Genomic DNA, 12,980 nt, shown 5'->3' with positions numbered 1-12,980 from the left:
GCGAGAGAAAGAGCGGGAGGGCGAGAGAAAGAGCGGGAGGGCGAGAGAAAGAGCGGGAGGGCGAGAGAAAGAGCGGGAGGGCGAGAGAAAGAGCGGGAGGGCGAGAGAAAGAGCGGGAGGGCGAGAGAAAGAGCGGGAGGGCGAGAGAAAGAGCGGGAGGGCGAGAGAAAGAGCGGGAGGGCGAGAGAAAGAGCGGGAGGGCGAGAGAAAGAGCGGGAGGGCGAGAGAAAGAGCGGGAGGGCGAGAGAAAGAGCGGGAGGGCGAGAGAAAGAGCGGGAGGGCGAGAGAAAGAGCGGGAGGGCGAGAGAAAGAGCGGGAGGGCGAGAGAAAGAGCGGGAGGGCGAGAGAAAGAGCGGGAGGGCGAGAGAAAGAGCGGGAGGGCGAGAGAAAGAGCGGGAGGGCGAGAGAAAGAGCGGGAGGGCGAGAGAAAGAGCGGGAGGGCGAGAGAAAGAGCGGGAGGGCGAGAGAAAGAGCGGGAGGGCGAGAGAAAGAGCGGGAGGGCGAGAGAAAGAGCGGGAGGGCGAGAGAAAGAGCGGGAGGGCGAGAGAAAGAGCGGGAGGGCGAGAGAAAGAGCGGGAGGGCGAGAGAAAGAGCGGGAGGGCGAGAGAAAGAGCGGGAGGGCGAGAGAAAGAGCGGGAGGGCGAGAGAAAGAGCGGGAGGGCGAGAGAAAGAGCGGGAGGGCGAGAGAAAGAGCGGGAGGGCGAGAGAAAGAGCGGGAGGGCGAGAGAAAGAGCGGGAGGGCGAGAGAAAGAGCGGGAGGGCGAGAGAAAGAGCGGGAGGGCGAGAGAAAGAGCGGGAGGGCGAGAGAAAGAGCGGGAGGGCGAGAGAAAGAGCGGGAGGGCGAGAGAAAGAGCGGGAGGGCGAGAGAAAGAGCGGGAGGGCGAGAGAAAGAGCGGGAGGGCGAGAGAAAGAGCGGGAGGGCGAGAGAAAGAGCGGGAGGGCGAGAGAAAGAGCGGGAGGGCGAGAGAAAGAGCGGGAGGGCGAGAGAAAGAGCGGGAGGGCGAGAGAAAGAGCGGGAGGGCGAGAGAAAGAGCGGGAGGGCGAGAGAAAGAGCGGGAGGGCGAGAGAAAGAGCGGGAGGGCGAGAGAAAGAGCGGGAGGGCGAGAGAAAGAGCGGGAGGGCGAGAGAAAGAGCGGGAGGGCGAGAGAAAGAGCGGGAGGGCGAGAGAAAGAGCGGGAGGGCGAGAGAAAGAGCGGGAGGGCGAGAGAAAGAGCGGGAGGGCGAGAGAAAGAGCGGGAGGGCGAGAGAAAGAGCGGGAGGGCGAGAGAAAGAGCGGGAGGGCGAGAGAAAGAGCGGGAGGGCGAGAGAAAGAGCGGGAGGGCGAGAGAAAGAGCGGGAGGGCGAGAGAAAGAGCGGGAGGGCGAGAGAAAGAGCGGGAGGGCGAGAGAAAGAGCGGGAGGGCGAGAGAAAGAGCGGGAGGGCGAGAGAAAGAGCGGGAGGGCGAGAGAAAGAGCGGGAGGGCGAGAGAAAGAGCGGGAGGGCGAGAGAAAGAGCGGGAGGGCGAGAGAAAGAGCGGGAGGGCGAGAGAAAGAGCGGGAGGGCGAGAGAAAGAGCGGGAGGGCGAGAGAAAGAGCGGGAGGGCGAGAGAAAGAGCGGGAGGGCGAGAGAAAGAGCGGGAGGGCGAGAGAAAGAGCGGGAGGGCGAGAGAAAGAGCGGGAGGGCGAGAGAAAGAGCGGGAGGGCGAGAGAAAGAGCGGGAGGGCGAGAGAAAGAGCGGGAGGGCGAGAGAAAGAGCGGGAGGGCGAGAGAAAGAGCGGGAGGGCGAGAGAAAGAGCGGGAGGGCGAGAGAAAGAGCGGGAGGGCGAGAGAAAGAGCGGGAGGGCGAGAGAAAGAGCGGGAGGGCGAGAGAAAGAGCGGGAGGGCGAGAGAAAGAGCGGGAGGGCGAGAGAAAGAGCGGGAGGGCGAGAGAAAGAGCGGGAGGGCGAGAGAAAGAGCGGGAGGGCGAGAGAAAGAGCGGGAGGGCGAGAGAAAGAGCGGGAGGGCGAGAGAAAGAGCGGGAGGGCGAGAGAAAGAGCGGGAGGGCGAGAGAAAGAGCGGGAGGGCGAGAGAAAGAGCGGGAGGGCGAGAGAAAGAGCGGGAGGGCGAGAGAAAGAGCGGGAGGGCGAGAGAAAGAGCGGGAGGGCGAGAGAAAGAGCGGGAGGGCGAGAGAAAGAGCGGGAGGGCGAGAGAAAGAGCGGGAGGGCGAGAGAAAGAGCGGGAGGGCGAGAGAAAGAGCGGGAGGGCGAGAGAAAGAGCGGGAGGGCGAGAGAAAGAGCGGGAGGGCGAGAGAAAGAGCGGGAGGGCGAGAGAAAGAGCGGGAGGGCGAGAGAAAGAGCGGGAGGGCGAGAGAAAGAGCGGGAGGGCGAGAGAAAGAGCGGGAGGGCGAGAGAAAGAGCGGGAGGGCGAGAGAAAGAGCGGGAGGGCGAGAGAAAGAGCGGGAGGGCGAGAGAAAGAGCGGGAGGGCGAGAGAAAGAGCGGGAGGGCGAGAGAAAGAGCGGGAGGGCGAGAGAAAGAGCGGGAGGGCGAGAGAAAGAGCGGGAGGGCGAGAGAAAGAGCGGGAGGGCGAGAGAAAGAGCGGGAGGGCGAGAGAAAGAGCGGGAGGGCGAGAGAAAGAGCGGGAGGGCGAGAGAAAGAGCGGGAGGGCGAGAGAAAGAGCGGGAGGGCGAGAGAAAGAGCGGGAGGGCGAGAGAAAGAGCGGGAGGGCGAGAGAAAGAGCGGGAGGGCGAGAGAAAGAGCGGGAGGGCGAGAGAAAGAGCGGGAGGGCGAGAGAAAGAGCGGGAGGGCGAGAGAAAGAGCGGGAGGGCGAGAGAAAGAGCGGGAGGGCGAGAGAAAGAGCGGGAGGGCGAGAGAAAGAGCGGGAGGGAGAGAGAAAGAGCGGGAGGGAGAGAGAAAGAGCGGGAGGGAGAGAGAAAGAGCGGGAGGGAGAGAGAAAGAGCGGGAGGGAGAGAGAAAGAGCGGGAGGGAGAGAGAAAGAGCGGGAGGGAGAGAGAAAGAGCGGGAGGGAGAGAGAAAGAGCGGGAGGGAGAGAGAAAGAGCGGGAGGGAGAGAGAAAGAGCGGGAGGGAGAGAGAAAGAGCGGGAGGGAGAGAGAAAGAGCGGGAGGGAGAGAGAAAGAGCGGGAGGGAGAGAGAAAGAGCGGGAGGGAGAGAGAAAGAGCGGGAGGGAGAGAGAAAGAGCGGGAGGGAGAGAGAAAGAGCGGGAGGGAGAGAGAAAGAGCGGGAGGGAGAGAGAAAGAGCGGGAGGGAGAGAGAAAGAGCGGGAGGGAGAGAGAAAGAGCGAGAGGGAGAGAGAAAGAGCGAGAGGGAGAGAGAAAGAGCGAGAGGGAGAGAGAAAGAGCGAGAGGGAGAGAGAAAGAGCGAGAGGGAGAGAGAAAGAGCGAGAGGGAGAGAGAAAGAGCGAGAGGGAGAGAGAAAGAGCGAGAGGGAGAGAGAAAGAGCGAGAGGGAGAGAGAAAGAGCGAGAGGGAGAGAGAAAGAGCGAGAGGGAGAGAGAAAGAGCGAGAGGGAGAGAGAAAGAGCGAGAGGGAGAGAGAAAGAGCGAGAGGGAGAGAGAAAGAGCGAGAGGGAGAGAGAAAGAGCGAGAGGGAGAGAGAAAGAGCGAGAGGGAGAGAGAAAGAGCGAGAGGGAGAGAGAAAGAGCGAGAGGGAGAGAGAAAGAGCGAGAGGGAGAGAGAAAGAGCGAGAGGGAGAAAGAGCGAGAGGGAGAGAGAAAGAGCGAGAGGGAGAGAGAAAGAGCGAGAGGGAGGGAGAAAGAGCGAGAGGGAGAGAGAAAGAGCGAGAGGGAGAGAGAAAGAGCGAGAGGGAGAGAGAAAGAGCGAGAGGGAGAGAGAAAGAGCGAGAGGGAGGGAGAAAGAGCGAGAGGGAGAGAGAAAGAGCGAGAGGGAGAGAGAAAGAGCGAGAGGGAGGGAGAAAGAGCGAGAGGGAGGGAGAAAGAGCGAGAGGGAGAGAGAAAGAGCGAGAGGGAGAGAGAAAGAGCGAGAGGGAGAGAGAAAGAGCGAGAGGGAGAGAGAAAGAGCGAGAGGGAGAGAGAAAGAGCGAGAGGGAGAGAGAAAGAGCGAGAGGGAGAAAAAAAGAGCGAGAGGGAGAAAAAAAGAGCGAGAGGGAGAAAAAAAGAGCGAGAGGGAGAGAGAAAGAGCGAGAGGGAGAGAGAAAGAGCGAGAGGGAGAGAGAAAGAGCGAGAGGGAGAGAGAAAGAGCGAGAGGGAGAGAGAAAGAGCGAGAGGGAGAGAGAAAGAGCGAGAGGGAGAGAGAAAGAGCGAGAGGGAGAGAGAAAGAGCGAGAGGGAGAGAGAAAGAGCGAGAGGGAGAGAGAAAGAGCGAGAGGGAGAGAGAAAGAGCGAGAGGGAGAGAGAAAGAGCGAGAGGGAGGGAGAAAGAGCGAGAGGGAGGGAGAAAGAGCGAGAGGGAGAGAGAAAGAGCGAGAGGGAGAGAGAAAGAGCGAGAGGGAGAGAGAAAGAGCGAGAGGGAGAGAGAAAGAGCGAGAGGGAGAGAGAAAGAGCGAGAGGGAGAGAGAAAGAGCGAGAGGGAGAGAGAAAGAGCGAGAGGGAGAGAGAAAGAGCGAGAGGGAGAGAGAAAGAGCGAGAGGGAGAGAGAAAGAGCGAGAGGGAGAGAGAAAGAGCGAGAGGGAGAGAGAAAGAGCGAGAGGGAGAGAGAAAGAGCGAGAGGGAGAGAGAAAGAGCGAGAGGGAGAGAGAAAGAGCGAGAGGGAGAGAGAAAGAGCGAGAGGGAGAGAGAAAGAGCGAGAGGGAGAGAGAAAGAGCGAGAGGGAGGGAGAAAGAGCGAGAGGGAGGGAGAAAGAGCGAGAGGGAGGGAGAAAGAGCGAGAGGGAGAGAGAAAGAGCGAGAGGGAGAGAGAAAGAGCGAGAGGGAGAGAGAAAGAGCGAGAGGGAGAGAGAAAGAGCGAGAGGGAGAGAGAAAGAGCGGGAGGGAGAGAGAAAGAGCGGGAGGGAGAGAGAAAGAGCGGGAGGGAGAGAGAAAGAGCGGGAGGGAGAGAGAAAGAGCGAGAGGGAGAGAGAGAGAGAGACAGAGCGGGAGGGAGAGAGAGAGACAGAGCGGGAGGGAGAGAGAGAGACAGAGCGGGAGGGAGAGAGAGAGACAGAGCGGGAGGGAGAGAGAGAGACAGAGCGGGAGGGAGAGAGAGAGACAGAGCGGGAGGGAGAGAGAGAGACAGAGCGGGAGGGAGAGAGAGAGACAGAGCGGGAGGGAGAGAGAGAGACAGAGCGGGAGGGAGAGAGAGAGACAGAGCGGGAGGGAGAGAGAGAGACAGAGCGGGAGGGAGAGAGAGAGACAGAGCGGGAGGGAGAGAGAGAGACAGAGCGGGAGGGAGAGAGAGAGACAGAGCGGGAGGGAGAGAGAGAGACAGAGCGGGAGGGAGAGAGAGAGACAGAGCGGGAGGGAGAGAGAGAGACAGAGCGGGAGGGAGAGAGAGAGACAGAGCGGGAGGGAGAGAGAGAGACAGAGCGGGAGGGAGAGAGAAAGAGCGGGAGGGAGAGAGAAAGAGCGGGAGGGAGAGAGAAAGAGAGAGAAAAAGTGGGAGGGAGAGAGAGAGAAAATGAGGGAGGGAAGAGAGATAGGTGTACGTTCATTTCGAGTTCAAACATCAGCATGAATCTTTTCAGCCAAATTGTCTGTTTCTGTTAAACATTCTATGTAAATATTCTTTGTAAAATTTAAGGCACATTATGTGCAAAGACAGGGCCATGTCAAAGTATTCTACACTTAAACCTAACTTAACCATTGCATAGAATGACTATAATTGTAGTTACTAGAAGAGCATCACATCAACCAAATACAAATAATTTCTATCATGGACAATGGCTTCACAGTTAATACACAAAAGATCTTACAGCACTTAAATTACCAGTGCATCAGAAGGAAGCAGCTCCTCCCAGCAGAGGAAATGCTCCAAAGCACACATTTGGACTTGCTGAGCAAGTGAAATTATGAGTTCTTGATGTCAACATTTAGATTCAGGAGGCTTACCCTCAAACAAACACTCCTCTGTATAAAACAATTACAGATAGTTGATTTTCATTTTGAAGGTTTTGTCTATTTCAACCTTGGAATTGTAAAAACAACTTGACAAAGCTAAGGATCTGGTGTAAATGACCTCTATATTTATATAAACTTTCTGGTAATATAAAATCCCTCAGCAACACACAAACTGTCAGGAGCGCAAAGTTTGGAGTGCGAAGTAGAAAACAAGTTAGGGGAGATACCTAAAACAGATAAGGTTGCTTTTGTCGGACTTGGCAATGCAAAGGTGGTTAAAGAGGTTGGACAGAATTCAAGGGTCTGTGGCTGAAGGCTCCACCGCCAGTAATAGTCAATGGCTCTACCACCAGTAATGGTACAGAGGCAAAAAGCATGGGCACAGAGTGGATGAAGCAACAGAAAACTAAGAGATTGGAACTTATGATGATGGCACAGGTTTTTGAAATATATATGCTGGTGGACAGGAAGCCACTGGAAGTCAACAAAAAATGGGGTGCTAATGTGTTTAACTTTAACTAACAGGATGTATTTTTATAATTCTCATCCTCATTTTCAAATCCTTCCACGGCTTCACTCCTCACTATCTCTGTAACCTCCTCCAGCCCCACAACTCTGAGATATCTACACTTTTCTAACTCTGGTTTTTTGTGCATCCCCAATTTTAATTACTCCACCATGGTTGGCCGTGCTTTCACTTGCCTCTGGATTACCTTACCTACACCTCTCTATCTCACTTTCCTCCGCTATGACATGCTTTAAAACCTACCCCTTTGACCAAGCTTTTGGCCTTTTGACCTGATATTTCTTTATGTGGCTCAGCGTCATACGTTGTTTTGTAATGCTCCTGTGAAGCACCTTGGAACTTTTCATTACGTTAGAAGTGTAATATAAATATAAGCTGTTGCTGTTGATATGAACTGAAAACTTCTGAATAAGTTTGAGTTTGTGTGGAGTACTGCTGGGGAAGGCAAGAGGGGAACGAGAGAGGGATTGGGTCTTAAAGTAATAAAAAATTGGGTATGTTATGGAGATGAAAGCAAACAATCTTAACAATGATTTTGGTGTCAGTGTAATGTTCAGAGCAGCCCTAAGCAGTCACTAAGTTTGTGCACTGTCAGGTTCAGTCTAACTAAACAGCCAGGGAGATTAAAAGAAGGATCAGTGCAAGACAAAGTTTATGGTTGTTTTGTTACATGTTGGGCTTTCTCCCAACATGCTTAATTTCTGCTTAAAGGAAAAGGCAGTTTTAATTATCAGACCAGGGCTTGTATCAACTGCAACCTGAGAAAGGACAAAATTATCTCTAACAACGGCACACGGCATTAGGGACCAAGTAAAAAACTTATCACACTCTCCTGCTGTCTCTCAACAGTGATATATACCATGCTATGAGACCACTGCATTCAAATTTATTAGATTTATGTACTAAGAGAATACGTAGAAGATTTAAGGCACAGTAACGGACCAAAAGTACAATTTTGGACTAGCATAAGTTCTGAAATGCTTCAAAAAAAGAAAACACAAAGTTCAAAAACATCATGGTTCTTTTCCGCAGCTTCTAACAGAGTTGATGGTGAACACGATGGAGGAAATGATCTCTCATACAGTCGGCTCACGCTTTTCACATGGTTGAAGCTGTGCAGAACAAGGAAGTGCAGACCACAATGCTGTTTCTCAATTAAAATGGTGGCCTTTACTATGATGTTAAATCAGGCTCAGTCATTTAGAACATTAACCATTTCATTCCAGGATTTTGACCCTGCAGGGTCAAAATCCTGGAACTCCCTTCCTAACAGCACTGTGGGTGTACCTACACCACATGGGCTGCAGCGGTTCAAGAAGGCAGCTCACCACCACCTTCTCAAGGGCAACTAGGGATGGGCAATAAATGCTGGCCCAACCAGCAAAGCCCACATCTCATGAACATTTTTTTTTAAAAATGTAGCATTATGCATATAAGGTGTAAACTATATTCCCTTCATCATCCAATCAGGTGCTATTATACTGTGTTTAAAGGAAGCTGGTACGTAAAACAGGGCCTCCATGCACCAAGTGGCAAATGCAAATTTTGTGTTTGCAAACCCAGAAAATTTACACTAAAGCTGCTAGTAGGCCTGTACCACCAGTTTCCCAAAAGCACAAGACCCACCTGTTATCAACTAGTGAACCAAGCATCTCTCTAGTGTCAATGTAAAAGCAGCTGCAACCTGTTTGGTGTGACATCTGACAGCAACTGAAATCATAACTGTTGATTGACACAAACTGGAGTTAACATTAACAATCCCAATGCCTTTCAAACAGCTATGAATTTGTTTAGCTTCAATTCAGAATTGAGTGTGGCTTCATCTTGAAAACCAATCTGCAATCCTTTTCCTATTGATACACTGAGTGCCCCTAGAGATACTGCTGGCTGAAGCCAATTTTCAAAACGCTTGCTGTAATTATTTCAAGTTATTAAAACATGTAATATAGAAATTATCGCCAGCAGGACAAATGCTCTGAGTATCTTGTTGAAGGAAGTTCTAGCAGTACATAAATAAGGAATTAGGGAAGGTTTATGATGGAGACTTCTGGTACGCCAGGTAATCATGCAATTATGGAAGCAGCAGCCTTTAGTGCTAATGCTATGATTTAACAAAAACACAAAATTCTGGAAATACTCAGTTCAGGCAGCATCTGTGGAGAAAGTTAACATTTTCAGGTCGATGTCCTTTCAGGTCAAGTTCTGATGAAAGGTCATGAACCTGTTTCGTCCTCTACAGATACTGCCAGGCCTGCTAAGTATTTCCATAATTTCAGATTTCCAGCAGCCAGTGTTTCACTCATATACTGATTGTATTGGGATAAGAAAGGAATGCATTGTAAGAGGATGATGCCATAGAGGTGAACTACCAAGGGAAAGCATTGAAGGAGCAAGATCAAATGGGCAACTATATCAGAGGCCTCAGAGGAAGAAGAGGAGGGACAGTACTTCACAGCTGTAGTCACATTGGTGAGTTTCACCCAGGCAATCTTGGTGCTGTGGGCAGAAAGAAAAAACAGATTTGAACAGCAAGTGGGTCCAGAATTAGATGGCAATGACACAACTTTATAAAGGAAATTCAAATTAGAGATATGGCAGGAGATCAAGAACAGGCTTTTAACAAAGGGCATTTCAAGAAAGAAGCTGATGATGTTGAAACAAGCTGTGGTAGCTGAATTGCTGAGATACTAAATCAGAAGGATTTAGGGGTTAGGCCCAAGAGCAAATTACAACTATTTTCCACTATTATTACAAACACCCAACAAGGAAAGACTATTTGTGAGGTACGAGATGCATCTTTTTTAAAAATGTATGACCAGAGCATTCCTTCTGGCTCTGTTTTACACTTCTAACTAAAGTATAACTACCTTATTTGGATAGCAAGTTAGGCTTATATGTATAATTTCCATCAAAATTAAATCAGTTCCTCTGCCATACTGCTTTTCCCTTTCTGGAACAGTTTGCAAACTTGTGCTAAGATTAACAAAAACAACAAATTAAAAAGAACAACCTTTTCAAAGTAAGCTTTCTGTGTTTATCGGTTTCTGGATGTAACCTTGTGTAATAAGGTACATTATAATGAAGAACGCAAGTGACCCAAGGCCAAGATATCAAACAGCTCACAAGCAAAGGGAAATGATCATGGACGAAAACAAAAATCAAAACCACTTGATAGGCTATATCTATGTCGGTTGGTAGTTAAGTCTACTAATGGGTCAAAATCTTGGAACTCCCTAACAGCACTGTGGGTGGACCTACACCTCACGGACTGCAGCGATTCAAGAAGCTCACCACTACCTTCTCAAGGGCAATTAGGGATGGGCAATAAATGCTGGCCCAGCCAGCGAAGCCCACATCCCGTGAATGAATGAATGACAAGAAAGAAAATAGTTCCCTGGACAATCATGTAATTACATAGTCTATAGGATAAGCAGCCAATCATACTGAAATATTTGTTTAGACAACAAAACAGGAATTAAAAGGCACTGATTGCCTTCAGTTTTAATTACATTTTCAGATAGCAAAATGAATGATGATTGATTATGATAGAAGTTAAAATATTGTAAACAAACTTTAAAAAAAATCACATTTTAAAAATTATCATAATAGGGAAACGTGACAATCTACAAATATAAAATTAGCTTTCAGGGATAGTGATAGTATTTAACAGTAACTATGAACATAATACTTTGTTAAACACCCAGTTACATTTCATTCAACAAGGTATAACCTTTAAGGGTTTTAACAGCATAAAAATACAAGTTTTTGTCAATTCACAGATTTCCCATTATTGCAATCTGGGGGTCTTCTGGATGAATGCAGCATCGTTGATGATGACATCTGGATTTCCATGTTATTCTGTGCATGTACAGGCTCCCAATGTTGCTCTCCATTTTAGAGGAATAATGAGGGCAACACTGGGGCTGTCGACTCTTTTCCTTTCCACAGTTGCTGCCCAACCCAAATACATTTACTTGCTTGAATTTAATGTTTTCATTTCAGATTCCCAGCATCAGCCATATTTTATAATCATTTTCCCTCTTTTGAGTACTAAGTCTAACTTCTAATTCAAACAGAATTGGCGCAGGGACTTTACAATCTACATATCTCATTTCAGAATATTATTGAAGAGAATAGTCTAGAAAATAGCTTCACCATTATAAGAAAACAAAACATTATTTTACCACAAAAGCTAACAAAGCTGGTAAAGGCACTTTATCTTATGCATTCGCCGAAGTGAATTTGATTCCATATTTGTTTTAAGGACCGATTTATCTCCATGACGAACATTATTCCAATTATCCAAGGTATAAACCACGTATCGCTATGTGTTCATTATCTAAATTGTCTGAAGTACAGAATTCAAGTAAGTTTTCACTTCAGAACTATTTCCTTAACATGCCACGTTAAAGGCCTTATATAAATATTTGTGGTTGGTGTTTTCCAATTTCTGAATATATATGGAAGACAGTTTTAATCTTCTTAGGGAGTACTCTAAACTACTGCTTTCTTCCTATCCGTTTATCCCAATGGACATTTCAGTGTGTTACCGTGACAGAACGCACCAGCTTATAACTTGAGACTGGCATCGGGATCTGGAGCTCCCAGGTGGATACCTAAGGTGCACTGCATCTGGAGAAAGACGATCGCTGAAAATACCACAAAGACTCTCCGCAAGAAAAACAGAATGAAGTTTACAAAAACCCTTTTAAAGACCTACAAGCCTTGCAGAAAGTGGTGGGGCCGACAGGAAAAAAAGGACAGCAGCAAAGAGGTCAATAATTCAACGCGATTTGGAAACATCCTGTACCTCTTTTATCTTCGCCTGTCTATCCCGTGTTTCGGGGTCGTTAGGTTCACGCCCTGTCGCACCCACAGGTTTGCGGAAGACGACACTGGGCAACCGCGGGGCTCCTTCCTTCTTATTCACGGAATCCTGTGCAACTTTTTCCTTCTGCTCTTTAATGTCCTGTTTGATTTCATCGGGCAGTTTCTGGAGGGTGTCCTTTGCTTCCCGAAGAGCCTTCTCGTGATCCTCCCGGATCCTGTTCAACTTGTCAGCCTCGAATTCTCTGCTGTCCAGTTTCGGTCCGCTTCCTGAAACCGAAGCCGGCTGCGAGTGGAAGAACACCCCGCTCAGCAGTTTGGAGGAGTCGGGTAAGAAGAAGATAGCACCGAAACACAGAGTGATGAAGCCACTGAAAACTAAAAGCAGCAAAAATTTCTCAGTCAGTCGAAAGGCGGGCCGGTTGATTAAAACCGAGCTGTTGTTCACTGACTTCCGATTAATACCAGGAGCAGTGAAAGGCAGAAGAGTTGTCGGTGGCATTTCTGATTAGTTTTTGTTGTTGTTTCTTGTAAACCAGCAAATGAGAAACTACTCAACACTTCCAAAGATTTGAGACTTTTGTCAGTCGCTGAAAACTGCCATTTGGAGGCTTTTCGTTTCGGACGTGAAGAGGTGCTGCTGTATTGCCTAAAGCTGAGCTGAAGAACGGGCGATTGCAATGCATCACCTGTCCATCGTGTAACACGTCTGCATAAGAACTAGGAGCTGCAAAAAACTGCAGCTCAAACCAAACCCACGCCGAGCCTGAGCCCGGAGCGCGAGCGGAAGCCCGCCCCCCAGCGTTCCAAGAGGGACGATAGCTTCGGCCTATCGCGCGCCTCACGCTCCCCGGGGCCGAGTTCCAAGCCGGCCTGACTGACAGATAGCTTGACCAATAGGCGTGCTCCGATGACAATAGGCGAGCGAGAGGACGCAGCTTCCGTCACCCACCGTAACAATGTTCACTCCTCTCGGGTTGGTGATGTTGCCACTCTGAAGCCCGTCACATGATGTCGTTACAAGACCAGGAAATAAAATTAATTGTTCTTTCTTTTTGCTTCCGTCTTTTACTTAAGAGTGTGTGCGTTTTTGAAGTTATTGTAGTTGCCATTAGTTAATGATTCTGGCCGCTTGTAAAGTGACTCTTAAAAAGTCTCCCTTACTTTCTATCATAGAATCACGGTATCTTTACAGTTCAGAAGGAGGCCATTCGGCCCATCGAGTTGGACTAGCTCTCTGAAAGGGCACTCCACCTAGACCCCCTCCCCTGCTTTATTCCCATAACCTTGCACATTCTCTCTTTTCAGGTAGCAACCCAATTCCCTTTTGAATACCTTGATGAACCTGCCTCCACCACATTTTCAAGAAGTTTGTTCTAGACTCCAATAACTCTGTGTGAAAAAAAATTTTCTCACAACATTTTCTCCTTTTGCCAATTATTTTTGAATCTATGCCCTCTAGTTCTTGCTGTTCTCTTGAGTGGGAACAGTTTCTCATTATTCACCCTGTCCATACCCCTCAGGATCTGGAATATCTCTATCAAGTCTCTTCTCAGTTTTCTTTTCTCCAAGGAAAACAGTCCCAACATCTCCAATCTATCCTCATAGCTACAGTTCTTCATCCTGGGAATCACTCTTGTGAATCTCCTCTGTACTCTCTCCAATCC

The 12,980-nt window shown here is 49.4% G+C and overlaps 1 protein-coding gene across 1 annotated transcript in view; it reads right to left on the bottom strand.

Moving 5' to 3' along the window:
• The window catches only part of man1a1 (mannosidase, alpha, class 1A, member 1), a 517,794-nt gene extending 505,700 nt beyond the window's left edge, over positions 1 to 12,094 (bottom strand). Inside the window, exon 1 of the mRNA XM_041187990.1 lies at positions 11,297 to 12,094. Within this exon, the coding sequence (XP_041043924.1) occupies positions 11,297 to 11,815 (519 nt within the window). The 5' untranslated portion in view covers positions 11,816 to 12,094. The remainder of the gene's footprint in view (positions 1 to 11,296) is intronic.
• Positions 12,095 to 12,980: the final 886 nt, after the last annotated feature.

Source organism: Carcharodon carcharias, chromosome 5, assembly GCF_017639515.1.
Source record: "Carcharodon carcharias isolate sCarCar2 chromosome 5, sCarCar2.pri, whole genome shotgun sequence".
Taxonomy (NCBI): Eukaryota; Metazoa; Chordata; class Chondrichthyes; order Lamniformes; family Lamnidae; genus Carcharodon; species Carcharodon carcharias.
The sequence above is the reverse complement of the archived record's forward strand: the minus strand, read 5'-3'. Positions and strand labels throughout refer to the sequence as shown.